We start from the raw sequence: 14,385 nt of genomic DNA, 5'->3' as shown, positions 1-14,385 counted from the left end.
GTATAAAGAGCAGGAAGGAGGACGGAATAGATTTTACGTAACACACTTTAACCTTGTATGAGTTAAGTTAAGTAACAAACTTACAAGACATACTTTACTTAACATCAAGTACAAGTACTTTCACCCAGGAAGTAACTTCATGTTCCGTACAAAACCAAAAGTCAACGTTAAGTTATTGTAACCTATATAAATTACGTAACATACTTAACTTCCCTATTTAAGTTATGTGACATTTTACATAACGTAACATACTTAACACTCTTATCTGCATAACAAATGTAGGGCTAGTTATTTTAACCTAAACACACCAATCTTTTCCTAAACCTTACCAAGTCATTTTGTTGCCAAAACTAAACCAATTTGTTTCCTGTAAACGGAGTTTATTTTGAAAAGTAAATAAATAATTGATTGCATGTGTCTAATCTCTCTCTATCTAAATACAGACAAAACTGAGATAATAGGCTCTTTCACAGCAGCCATTTTGACACGTCATTGTAGGGTGAACACGTGTTATTCATAACGTTAATCATGGCACTGTTCCATTTAGTTTGGCCAGGGCTCTGGCATTGTGCATGCTGGCTCACCAGAATGAATGTGACACACTAAACAGAATGGGAACAAAATTAAGTTAGATTACTGTCATGGTCTTTTCTCAGGTCTCCCCAAAACACCCTCAGACTACTTCAGCTCATTCACAATGCTGCTGCTAGAGTTCTAACAAAACCCAAGAAAAGTGAACACATCACACTCATTCTCAGGTCTCTGCACTGGCCTCCAGTGTGCCACAGAAAAGAGTGTAAAGTACTACTGCGTGTCTATGAATCTGTCAATGCCTTCGGACTGAAATACATCCCTGATGTCTTCAACCATATGAACCCTCTCAGCCCCTCTCAGCCCCTCAAGTCATCAGATGGAGGGTCATGGAGCATGGAGAACCAGTTCCTGTGCACCACAGAGCTGGAGCAAACTTCCGGTAGGTATTAGACTTGCACCGACTTTAATCACCTTTAAACCCAGGTTAAAAAGGTTTATGTTCTGCACTGCTTCTGAATGAAGCTCAAATACTTCTATCCTGTATTTATGTTCTTCAAAGCACAGCATATCATTTTTGCCGCTAGGGGTCTTTCAATCAAAACAATCACAAAAGATGTACTTTGATGATGTTGTGAAGTCGGGAGTTGTTTTTTTCATTGCTGCTAACACTCCGACGGCCCGCCCACGGTCTTTTGGAGTGTTAACTGTACATCTGTGTTATGTACACAACTGCTATTTATAGGTAGATACTCATACGGCATATCTCTGGAGAGCTAAGATTCTTGTGATTCGATTTATGCAAACCCTTTCAAGATACAATCACAACAGCAGGTACAATTGATAAACAGAAACTTTGTTTGTTTACAAGAAAACTCCACAAGGAATTATTTTGATATTTTTAGGGAATCTGCTTTTTCACTTATGGTGGAGAGGGTGAGAAAATCAATAGCTCTCTCTTATCTGTCCAAGGCTACGGACAGGAGATGGTTGGCTTAGAAACAGGAGGAACAGCTAGCCAGGCTGTGTCCAAAGGTAACAAAATGTGCCTACCAGCTCCTCCAGAGCTCACTGATTAACACATGAAATCTTGTTTGCTTAGTCCATACAAAAAGTATAAAAATGACAATTCTGGATTTATGTGCTGGACTATTTGTTGGCTACAAGTAGTAACTTCCTGAAGTCTTCACTGGTTGCCAGCAATTGGTCAAAGTAAATCATTTTAAAGTTTTATAACACAAAAACTCAAATTGTGCACAACTTACAAACTTGCTCTCTAAATCCCAGCAGCAGCAGTCACTCAGGTAGCGAACCACCAAACCTCTGATGAAGTCAATGAGCAGGATGCTGGCCACCGTGAAGATCATGTCAATGATGGACAGCTTCAGCATCTCCTGGAGACACACCACACACACACACTGTGTGTACATTATGTCAATATACAAACGTCAATATGTGCAGTTCGATACATTTTCCACCACTCAACAGACAAAAACTGCTCAGAATTGTTTTTTGCTGTTTGTTTAAGCACTCGGACGTCTGCACAGTCAGGACTTGCAGGAGGAGAATACATTTTAATTCTTCTTGTCAGTATAATGCATCCCAATCGCCTATCAGTCTGACGACGATTTAGCCTCTGGGGACAACGGCTATAATTCTGGGGTTACAAAATAAGTACATGAACACATAAACGACTAAAGACAACACAAAGTAAGACAAAGACAAAAACAAAAGCAGAGGGGACAAATGCAATAGACTGATGGTATAAGTGTGAAAAACGGAGGTCCGGCAAAATGTATAGAGATGGATGCGTGTGTTCATCGTTTGTGAGATCCGATTAATGGTGAGTGAGAGGTGTTGAATGAGGCTGTGTGTAAGTGGTAATATAGGATGGATATACGTATATCAACAAAAAATACACAAATACTGTACATATACACAAATATCTCCATAAATATACAAATATCTCCATATGAACAAAAATACAAGTAAGATAAAAGGAGCAAGACAAGAGGAGGGAAGAGAAAAAAGAAGAAAACAAAGAGTATCAAATAATAAAAGAATAATAAAAACAATTAAAGTAGAAGTAAAATAAATTAATATATAATCAAATAAAACGCAGGTCATTGTTTACAGTCTGAGACTTGAAACGAGCGACTGGAGTTGGAGTTTAGACACGACATTTACGACCGGATTGTTTAACAAGGAGCCAATTAGCCATCTAATAAAAAGCTAAATCGTGGCTGGTGACATCCCAGATTGCATTTGGCCCTCCACACGGGTTGTTTACCAGCATTAAACCAAAACCTGCTCAAATGTGATTGGTCAAGACTATGTGGACTGCAAACGGAAGAAAAAACAAGAACACTTCCGATACTGAAATCTTATTTCGTTGACTCCGCATTCAAAGGTAGATATCTGTTTTTAGAGATTGCATTAAGATGAGCATGTCAGAAATGTATTTTGACAGTTATCTCGTAGGTACTGTACAAAGAGAATGACATATAAAGTAATACTGCTTAATGATGTGTACATCAACAGAAAGCAGAGAAAGCCTTCATGAACTGTATTTATTTTTCGTATGTCGGCTACTTTGGTCCAGACTGAAATGCTTAACAAATGTATGGATGGATTGCCATGGAATTGTTAAAAATGCATGAATTCGGAAGAATTGTAATAACTTCCTGACATTTCCTCCACTGCCATCCTCAAAAGAATCGTCAAAATTTCACTTTGTCCAAACATGGTTTTATGACTACTACAATACCTGCTATGTTAATGTCATTCCCTTCAGCCTCAGCTCTAATTTGTGTTTATTGCTAATTAGCAAATGTTTATATGTTGTATTCTGATTGAGAGCTACAGTATTTTTTGTGCCAGTATTCTATATCTCTAATTCTAACAAATGTATTGCCCTTAAACAAATAAAAACCTTATTCAATGTTTTAATACCATTTTTAGTGTAAGGGAACACCTTCAGATAACTAGTAAAAGTGACCGCAATCTAGTTTTAGACAGTCATTAGAAAAGTGTGACTTCCCTCACAGTTTTCTCTGGACCTACTTTCAACTGTAGAAAAGAAGAAAGATGCCACATGAATATGAGTGTAGTGTATGGTAATCAGAAGAAAGTACCTGTCCAACATAGGTCTCCCAGCATTGCTCCTGCTGAGAGCGGGTGTTCTTCTCAAACAGAGCTGTCTGGTTGAAGATGGTCCCTGAGCTGCTTGTGCTGGTGTTCCTAACGTCCAGCAGTGTGGCAATGGTCGCTATGGTGCTGTTGCGATGCTCAGAGACAGAGATCTCAGAAACCAGGGTGGAGAAGCTGTCAGGCTGAGAGATGGTGGCCAGGAAGGAGCTGGAGTCAGACCAGTTAACTGGACTCACTGGGACCTGGAAGACAAAAAAGTAGGATCCATTACCAGCTACATGCTATGTCACGCTTATATGGGCAAGTAATTATGAGATAGCTACTTAGTGGTGTGAAAGTAATAGTTCATAATAGTTAATACTTAGCATAAAGACTGCACACAGCGGAAAATCCAAATACAAAGAGAAATGTAGTTCACTATCAACTGTCCAATAAAGGCAAATAGAAGCTTGCATACTAACTCCAAAAACTAATAAATAAATAAAATATATTGTTTCTCAGTGCGTCACACTGAGGCTCCCTTTAGAGTCTGTATGAGACGCTCCGGGCTTTCAACTGACTCCGATGATAACACATCCATGTAATTATGAGATGGTCAGAACAACTGAAGGAGTATAAAGAGTGAGAAAGTTCATGTGTGGCTGGGAGGTGAGGTTGAATGGGTCAAAGAAAGACAGGACTTCCACCCAGTAGACCGTTGTTCATGTCCTGTGTTAAACCAAGTCAAGGCTGTATTATTTTACCTTTACAATTATGTACTCAATATACATTTACTAAATGGCCACTAAAAGAAACTGACAGCACGCAATCCAATCCAGTACAATATTTAGTCCAAAACACATTATTACGTCAATAAATACCCACGGACTGCTGTTGCATCATTTCAAATTAGCCGGCAGATATGCCTAGTTAGTTATGTATTTTCCGTAGTAACTCCAGTTCGCATGTTAACATTGCCGGTATCTGGGTCTCAAAATGGCGGCTGCACTCTGACCTTTCGATTGACACCTCACTTGACCCAATAGGGTCATGTCTATGTCCTGTCCACAGCCTACAATAGCCAACGAGAGTCCGCGTTTAAGGAAAGTGCCTGCCCCCCTTCATTTGTATAATGACCGAGCCAATTGCAACCGATCGTTCTGATGACTGACGCTTCGTACAGCCAATGAAATTTCGAAAATGACGATGTGCTGCTTGAGTGGGTAGATTTAGAGAAATTACATAATAGGCAATCATATGATGTAGATTCAGATCAGGAGTGGGTTAGGCCTTTTTAGCCTAGGTATGTGACCAAGGTTACCAAGCATCTCCAAATGGCCTTTTTTGGAAAGTGCCTAGACATAAACCTTAGACAAACATGTGTAAAATATTAATTTTCTGTGGTATTGTTATCAGATTTGAACATGGACTAGGTAAGGCTTCATGCTGTGGTCCCATTGTGTTTTCCAGCTAATAAGTCCCAGCTATAGTCATCGGCAGGCATCTGTTTGCAAAATATTTTCAGGTGGTAATAAAAACGTTCTACTTCAGTGTATTCAAACTATTACTCAATGCCACTTACAGTGATTCTGACTATTGGGGAAAAAACTTCAGAGTGTTACCTTTCAAAAGACACCAAACCCATGCATGTACTCCAAATGGTTCAAGAACAGCTTTCAATTTACTTTGGGTATGCCTTGGATAGGTGTTTTAGGCAAATTTTACTGGAGTGGTAATTAAGAAATAAAATACACTAGTAAAATGCAGAAATGCAGGGAATTGATTAATATCCTTGAATCTGGTTCAATTAAAGGTAGCAGCAAAGTCTTCAATCTTGATTTAAAGGAGCTGAGGGTCTCGGCAGACCTGCAGCTTTTTAGTCAATGTTAATCCAATGAGCCGTCACCGTCATGTATACCTCCATTTGTTGACTTGACCGTTGGCTGAGGGCCGAACATTTTAGGAGAACGCTGCATAATTGTACCTTGCTGTCACTGCACAAGAAATACAGCACTCTTTTACGTAGGCAGAGTGTAGCCTGGTTCCAGTGTTTTCATTACTTGTTTCAATCCTTTCCCTTCCACAATATTAAGGGGCCTCATGTCATGAACAATGAATGACACTACAGCATCAGTTATGACTCTCTTTCTCTTCTCTGTAATGGGTTTTACCGCCATAGAGTCGAGTGTTTTTTGTGAGGGGCCAGGGAAACATTAGTTTTCAGTAGATGAACCAACAATAACATGATAAGAATTAGCTATCATTGCTCACCAATAGGAATTGCAAAATAGCGAAGCTGTTACTTACAGTTTTCAGGTGATTTGCCAAACTCGTTATAGATTTGGGATATGCAAGTTTCCTTCAGCATATCTGGCTTTTGGCTTTTTTGGGGGTCATCTTCGCAAATTGTGAAATTATTTCAGACACATGACTTTTGAGATGACTCAGGCCATGCAACAGGATGAAGTGAAATGCAAGCAGGCTAACATGTTGTTCGGTAAAAAAAGGCATTTTAATACTAATTTGGATGGCGATTACCATGGCAATGGTCGAAACTTCAAAGCTTTGAAGCATTGGGGTCAGTCCAAATGAGATTTATGTGAAGAAGTAACAGTTTTGACATTATGCCAGATATCTCAATGTATTGTGCTGCAGAGATCCCTACTGCCAATCAGCAAAGTGTCCTGAAATACAACTTGTTCTTTGAAAGCCGATAGTGAGTCAATATAGCGTCCAGTCTGCCCCCAGTCCAGATAACAAAAAGTAGAGCTGCTCCGAGGGCTTGTCAATAAAATATCCATGATCTGAGTGAGTTTTGATTGTTTATTGGATTAAATCCATATGGCAAAAAGGAGACCCTTGCCTCGTCCTTCCTGCTGCCAGGTGACTACTTCTCCGGGAGGAGAGCGTGCAGCAGTTCCAGGTGACATACCCCCAGCTTGCAATTAGCTCAAATTCAGCCAGCCCTAACCCGAGCACCGGGGGTCTGATCCTGAGGGACTGACCTGACTCCCCGCCAGATCACCAAACTTTCTGTTGCCTCCGTTACACAGGTTAGACCCAGCACTCCACCAGCGTTGAGTTGCTGTTGCTGCTGACTGGGCGTCTGATCCCGGAACTCCCAGCAGGGTGTTCTCCTGGCAGTGGTGAGTACGATTTCTCCTGAAGGTGTGGGTCGTTTCTAATTTCTTTGGATTTGATCGAATTAATTAAATATCAAAGTGAACACAGACTGTAAACACACAGATGGGCCGATGCCTCACCTGAAGATTCTAAGGCAGCGTGCTAATTTGACCGTCTCTCAGAGTTTTGAGCAGTTTGGTTGAATGTTCTTGCTCTGCTGTTAGTTAGTAGTTGGCTTTCTATAACTTGTATGTACCCAGTAGAGGTGAAATGCAAAGTATGTGGTCAGGTGTAACACATTGGGAATGATGGCTATGAAAATAACAACAAAATAATTCTATATTTTCTATACTCACAGCAGAGCTCATAATGTTGACCTTATCAAGGAGGGCAATAATTAGGCTGTAGAGATTCCCCAGGTACAAAACAAGCACTCTGTAAACACATAGACACATGACCAATGTTAGTGTGCTGTAAGACCTGGGATGTACAGTGTGTAATTAGTGCTGCCTTCGGAAGCAGTAATGTAGTGACGGAGTACCTGGCCAGCTGGAAACGCAGCGAGGTTCGTGGGTGGTACATCTCGAGCTGAGACACCAGCTCAAAAGCAGACGGAGCAATCATGGTGATGAGAGAAACCACCACACTCACCTGAGAGAGGAAGAACACGGAGACTATATTGTATTTCCCCTTTGAGAATTAAGATTTCACCTTAAAACTGATTATACATATGCAGATAGACACTTTACTCTGCCTCTGTCTTTATCAGCAGAGATGTAAAATTAGTCTGTTTGTTCCAAGCACACAACTAAATTACAGTGAACTTAACACTAACTCCCATTATTTTAAGTGGAGTTTGTGGTGGAAAATTTCTAGGTTAATCGGGAGAAGAGAGTTTTTGTTCACAAATCAATAATAAAGTCATCAAAAGATTCAAAGTTGTCTTTGTCCGTTTATTCTCTTGCAAGAGGGAAGAAAGCCCGACAGCTACGTATTCAGTAGACTGTGTGAATGCTTCCACTAACTACAGGATTCATCACCGTTTTATACACGGAGAGGTCCTCTTCTGCAGATAAATCATACACCGGGGAGAAGAGGTCTTCTGACACAGGTTAAAAGCTTCTGCTCATTATTTAGTTCCTGTCAATTGTGTTAGCTGGGAACCAGTCACTGTTATCAAGATGAAATGAGATTTACAACAAGTTCCTCATTACTGCATAGTTTTTAACACACGTAAGTTTCGGGTTCACAACTCGGTCACAAAGAGTAAAATATATTTTTCCCTTACAGTCTTCACTTCCCCTTCTTGTGTGGGAGTGAGTGATAAACCAAAAGTAAGAGAAAACAGGACATCTGGTTCATAAATTGATTAACTACTTCTGCAGGACTGCTGTTTTGTGTCTGTCTGTGTTCATCACTTTCAGTTGTACATTCTTTAAAACTTCACATGATACTATAACATATTTTCCCATTACAAGTTACAAATATGTGAGGCAAAATTTGGGAGAGAGAATAAAATATTTTTAATATTTTGTTTTGGAATTCAATTCAATTAATTTGTATTCAAATCACAAATTTGAAAATTGCCTTAGAAGGCTTTACAATCTGTACACATAATGACATCCTCTGTCCCTGGACCCTCACATCAGAACAGGAAAAACTCCCCCAAAAAACCCTTTAACGGGGAGAAAAGAGGGAGAGACCTTAGAGAGAGGAACAGAGGAGGATCCTCAATCAGGATGTGTGACAGATGTCATGTGAATAGAATGAACAACACAACAGTTACAACACATTCAATGCATATGACATAAATGATTCATATAATGAGAGTAGTAAGTATAAAAATAATGGAAAAATGTAGCAGAAGTGGATATAGTAGAATAACAATGAATGATGTATGTACCTATAAAAAAAAACGTGTATTTGAATATTTCATTTCATGTAATTATCATAAAACTTCAATTTAATGAAACAAGCAAAAACAGAATAAATTATAATCTCATTAAGTGTAAAAAGAATTCTAAAAACATTTTTAAGCCACAGTCCTTTTTGTCCAAATGAGAGTTGATATGTTTACCTCATACAATCACAGCACATACTGGTCCTCCCTATTCGGTATGTTTGACATCACCATAAGGAACTCGTCAGGCTTACAGTGTAAAAGCCTAATTCACCATGTAGCTTTACATTTGGCAAATTCTTAAAGACATTGATGCTGAGACCAGGCCCTCATCCTACCAGCAGTACCTGCTAAGCAGTGAATCCATTCGTAATCTGTTTTCCTTGCACACAAATCTAAAGAACCCAACAAGCAACCAATGAGTAGCTGTATCAAGAAAATGACAACCATACACATCCTTATGTGCTGGTCACATTAAGCTCTACAAGTGTGAGAATTTCTTGTTTTTCTACGGTATCATACTCTAACACAAACTAAGTCATTGCAGTATCATTGTCAATTGCATATCTTTGGGGTTTTGACCTTTGTTGAGACCAAATATGCAATGATTAAACAGAATATTAATAATTGATAAATCACAAATAACAATATTTGTTAGTTGCAACGGTTCTCTAAATTTGAACTTATATGGCCATAATAAGTATATTTTAAAACATCACGTGTTTGATATTTGAAGATTAAATTAGACCGATCAGAAGTGGATTCTTTGCCATCATGGTTACAATACATGACTTGTAGACTATATCTTCATGCAGAGCTGAACACTGATCTGGAGAAGCCCTGTGAGGCAAGTGAGAGAAACATTACATTACATTACATTACAGTCATTTAGCAGACGCTTTTATCCAAAGCGACTTACAATAAGTGTATTCAACATCGGTTTTCGAGAGAACAACTAGTCACCAGAAGTAATAAGTGCATGTCCCTACCTCAAACAAGCATCTAAGAGCATAAACCAGAGCCAACGTACAGTGCAGAAACAAAGGAATGCAATAAGTGCCACAAGCTAATATAAAAACAATAAGTGCAATAAGCTAGTATGAATACAGTAGATGCTAGGTAAGTGCTAAGCGGAAGGGTAGGCCTTCTTGAAGAGGTGAGTTTTCAGCCTGCGCCGAAAGATGGGCAGCGACTCTGCCGTCCTGACGTCAGTGGGGAGTTCATTCCACCACTGTGGGGCCAGGACAGAAAACAGCCGCGACCGGGTCGATCGGCCGCAGGGACCTCTGAGCGACGGGGCAACCAGTCCCCCCGAGGTAGCAGAGCAAAGTGGTCGGGCCGGGGTGTAGGGCTTGACCATGGCCTGGAGATAGGAAGGAGCTGTTCCTTTCACTGCCCTGTAGGCTAGCACCAGAGTCTTAAACTGGAAATGACAAGAGCCTGGATTAGCACCTGCGCCGTCTCATCAGTGAGGAAGGGGCGAATCCTCCTGATGTTGTAGAGCAGGAATCTGCAGGAGCGTGTAACCGATGCAATGTTTGCTGAGAACGACAGTTGGTCATCCAGGGTCACACCCAGGTTTCTCGCAGTCTGAGTTGGCGTCACCACGGTATCATCAATGGTGATGGACAGGTCTCGGTGCGGGCAACCCTTCCCCGGGAGGAACAGTAGCTCGGTTTTGTCCAGGTTGAGCTTGAGGTGGTGTGTCGTCATCCACTTCGAGATGTCAGCCAAGCACGCAGCGATGCGTGCCTCCACTTGAGTGTCCCCGGGGGGAAATGACAAGACCAGCTGGGTGTCATCGGCATAACAATGGTAGGAGAAGTCATGCGAGCGAATAACAGAACCCAGAGATGTTGTGTAGAGCGAGAAGAGAAGGGGGCCCAGGACTGAGCCTTGCGGAACCCCCGTAGTCAGTATGCGTGGTTCCGACACAGAGCCCCTCCATGACACCTGGTAGGATCGACCTGTCAGGTAGGATGCAAACAGGGAGAGTGCAGAGCCTGAAACGCCCATCCCCTCGAGGGTGGATAGGAGGATCTGGTGGTTAACAGTGTCAAACGCCGCAGACAGGTCCAGGAGAATCAGGACAGAGGAGAGAGATTTAGATCTCGCTGCATGAAGCGACTCCGTCACCGCAAGGAGGGCTGTCTCAGTCGAGTGACCCACTTTGAACCCGGACTGGTGAGGGTCCAAGAGGTTGTTTTGGTGGAGATAGGAGGATAGTTGAGTAAAGACAGCACGTTCAAGTGTTTTGGAAAGAAAGGGTAGAAGAGACACCGGTCTGAAGTTCTTGACATCAGAGGGGTCAAGTGATGGTTTCTTCAGAAGGGGGGTGACTCTAGCAGTCTTGAAAGCCGTGGGAAAGTATCCTGAAACAAGAGATGTGTTCATGAGGTGGGTGAGAAAAGGAAGGAGTTCAGTCGCAATAGACTTAAGAAGAGGGGAGGGGATCGGGTCAAGGGAGCACGTGGTGGGGCGGTTAGATGTAACAAGGTTGAGGACCTCGTTAGGGGAGAGGGGAGCAAGATAGGGTAAGATGGGGCATGGAGAGGGGAGGGAGAGCTGTGGGGGAAGAGCTGGAGATGGTAGAGAGGGAGAGGGTGGACAGGGGGGCTGAGAGAAGGAGGATCTGATATCGTTTACCTTCTTGTCAAAGAAGTTGGCGAAATCGTCAGGGAGAAGGGAGGACGTAGGAGGAGGGGGTGGGGGTTGGAGGAGTGAAGAGAAAGTTTCGAAGAGTTTTTTAGGATTGGAAGCAGAGGTTAGGATTTTGGAGCGAAAGAAAGCAGCTTTAGCAGTAGATAGAGTGATGGAAAAAGTGGAAAGAAGAGCTTGGAAGTTAAGAAGGTCCCCCGGGAGTTTGCCTTTTCTCCATTTACGCTCAGCCTCTCTTAGGCTCCGTCTGTCGGAGAGGTTAGCAGTAGAACAGTGTCTAGTGAAGATAAGATCCAGCTGGTTGCCGGCCTTGTGGGTAGGAGGAGAAGAGGCGGGGTAAAGGTCAAATGAGGAGAGGAAGGAAAGAAGCGGTTCTAATTTATCAGTCTGGATGTTAAAGTCTCCGAGCAGGATGAGTGCGGAGCCATCATCATGGAAGTGTGAGACTAATGTGTCGAGATCTTCCAAGAACTCACCAAGAGGGCCTGGTGGGCGATACACAACAGCAATGGTGAGCTTGACTGGATAAGTGACAGTAACCGCATGAAATTCGAAAGAGGACGGGGAGAACTGAGGAACCGAGACAAGAGTGTATTTCCATTTTGGGGAAATTAGCAAGCCAGTACCACCACCCCGCCTCGCAGCTCTGGGAGTGTGAGAGAAAGAGTACACTTCTGACAGAGCTGCAGGTGTGGTGGTATTTTCTGGCGTGATCCAGGTCTCAGTTAGAGCAAGAAAGCTGAGAGAGAGCAAGGAAGCGTAGCCCGAGATAAACTCAGCTTTCGGCACTGCCGACTGGCAATTCCAGAGCCCTCCCGATACCACTTGCTCAACATGAGCTGAGAGAGTAGGATAAATGAGGTTAGCGGGGTCACGGCACCTGGGAGTGGCCCAATGTCTACATGACCACCGAGCAGAAGAGAGGACCGAGATCAGATGCAAACACATGGTTTGAACAATAAAAATGAGGTAACTACACGTTCGAGAAGTCTTAGCTTGACGAAGTCGGGCTTGAAAAAGTAACCTTGTTGCCTTTGTTCGCCCTAGCCTTCGTTTGCCTGACGCTTCCAGCCTACAGAAGTGCTTAAGGACAGCAATCTACTGATTGTCTGCCAGGAGTGTAGGCTCCTCCCTTGCAATTAGCAAAGCTATTCAGCAGCTGAGACTAAATCACACCTCCTCAGACAGGCAGAAACTCAGTCCAATCACCACTGAGGCAAGCCTAAGTACAGCTATAAAGACAACTTAGTTGAAGCAATAATAAAATACCTATGAGATTCTGGGTGAGTCAGAAGTTCAGTTCTTGCTCCAGAAGTTGAAAACAGTCTGAGGCAAAAGCTGAAACTGGACTTCCTATATCCTTGAGATGTGTAGGCTCCTCCCTTGCAATTAGCAAAGCTATTCAGCAGCTGAGACTAAATCACACCTATGAGATTCTGGGTGAGTCAGAAGTTCAGTTCTTGCTCCAGAAGTTGAAAACAGTCAAACAAAAACCTGTGGTGATCCATTTTCTAAGTTTAATCTTTCTAAGTTTAAAAAAATGTACAAACAGACAGTGAGTGTTTGTTCTTCATTTCAGCCCGAAGAGGCTGAAGAGCACTACCTTCTAATTAGGATGCAAAGTCTTCATGTTGTCTTCAAGGTGACCTTTAATTTATATAATCTTGTGTTTAAAGTGATTGGAGAAATTATCACAAAAATGATCCTTTTGTTTAAACTGTTCTTCAGTCATGAACACAGGAAAGAAAACATAAGACTTAGAAATTGGATCATCAGAATCTTCTTCTCACGTGCTGATCTGACGAACTGATCATATAATTATTTGGCTGGTAGAACAGCAGCCTCTCTGAAGGGAATGAAATGATGAGCTGTACTGAATCAGTCACGGTTCTCCACTGTCATTGATTCCTTGGAACAGTATTGTATGTTGAATAATCTAATCAAACTAATGATGTCTGTACCTCATTCTTCTCCCAAAGCGTCAGCTCCGGCTTCTCCTGCTCTAGCTTCTGAGAACGGTCCACCACAAAGTAGATGATGTAGATGCTGCCAGCCAGAGACAGCAGCACCAGGATGTTGGCTAAGATACGCAGACTGATCAGAACTGCCCTGAAGAAACACACAAATACAGAGAAATACATGGATTGGTGGAAGAGCTCAAGTTTTTATCTCCCAAAATTCTGGAAGTTCACAGTTTTTCTTCAAAATGTTTTGAAGAAAAACTCTGTACTTCTCTCTCTGTCTGTCTGTCTTTCTGTCTGTCCGCCTGTCTCTATGTCTGTCTGTTTGTAGGTCTGTCTGTCTGTCTGTCTGCCTCTCTGCCTGTCTGTCTCTCTGCCTGTCTATCTGTGTGTGTATCTTTCACATAGCTCAAGAATAGCTCATCCGATCTACTTCAAACTTGGTGGATGTATTGAATTCATGGAGTGTTTTTCTAGAATTTGGTTCAATTTGGACAAGCAACACGTTAAATATAAATAACCTTTGATAAACACACACACACACACAGCGCTTTGTGCAGCAGTAGGGGTGGGGCTTCATCGCTCTGCAGACTGAGTCCAGCAGCTCATTGACGTAAGTTCACTTTACAACCCTTCTTCACTTCTCTCAAGTCAAATTGAGTAGATAGCCAACCAGTGGCAGCTGGCCAATAGAGGGCCATGGGGCCTGGCCCCACCTTAAGCCACAAAAAAAAAAAAAAATAATAATAATAATAAATTATACAAATTGTCAATATTTGTGTTTTTGAACTATGGAATGTACACAGTAATATGTGTAAAATATGATATCTGCGCAAAATATATGCTTTTCCTGCTCGTCCTCTCCGCCTGTGTGCTCGTCCTCTTCGCCTCTGTGCACGACACGTCTCAGAACGCGCAGCTAGGGGGGCCAAATCGTTTTGGCCCAAAAGAGGCGGGTCTATGAAGCAGTTTAGCCAATTGCTGATTGAAGATATAAACGAGTGACATACAATTTAGCCAATCAGCGTCCTCAAATAGATTCAGCGTGGGGCCAAAACGATTTTGCCCAAAGCTGCGCGTTCT

General features: G+C 42.0%; 1 protein-coding gene and 1 pseudogene across 1 annotated transcript in view; both read right to left on the bottom strand.

Annotated features, from left to right (window-relative positions):
• The window catches only part of tmc3 (transmembrane channel like 3), an 84,767-nt gene that overhangs the window by 30,614 nt on the left and 39,768 nt on the right, over positions 1-14,385 (bottom strand). Inside the window, exons 10-14 of the mRNA XM_076110141.1 lie at positions 13,303-13,450; positions 7,325-7,434; positions 7,140-7,218; positions 3,666-3,923; positions 1,797-1,925 (exon numbers count right to left, since the gene is read on the bottom strand). Of these exons, the coding sequence (XP_075966256.1) occupies positions 1,797-1,925; positions 3,666-3,923; positions 7,140-7,218; positions 7,325-7,434; positions 13,303-13,450 (724 nt within the window). The remainder of the gene's footprint in view (positions 1-1,796; positions 1,926-3,665; positions 3,924-7,139; positions 7,219-7,324; positions 7,435-13,302; positions 13,451-14,385) is intronic.
• LOC142969739 (uncharacterized) lies at positions 9,790-12,289 on the bottom strand (annotated as a pseudogene).

This window comes from Anarhichas minor, unplaced genomic scaffold (genome assembly GCF_050575085.1).
Source record: "Anarhichas minor isolate MPS153535 unplaced genomic scaffold, ASM5057508v1 ptg000042l, whole genome shotgun sequence".
Classification (NCBI taxonomy): domain Eukaryota; kingdom Metazoa; phylum Chordata; class Actinopteri; order Perciformes; family Anarhichadidae; genus Anarhichas; species Anarhichas minor.
The sequence above is the reverse complement of the archived record's forward strand: the minus strand, read 5'-3'. Positions and strand labels throughout refer to the sequence as shown.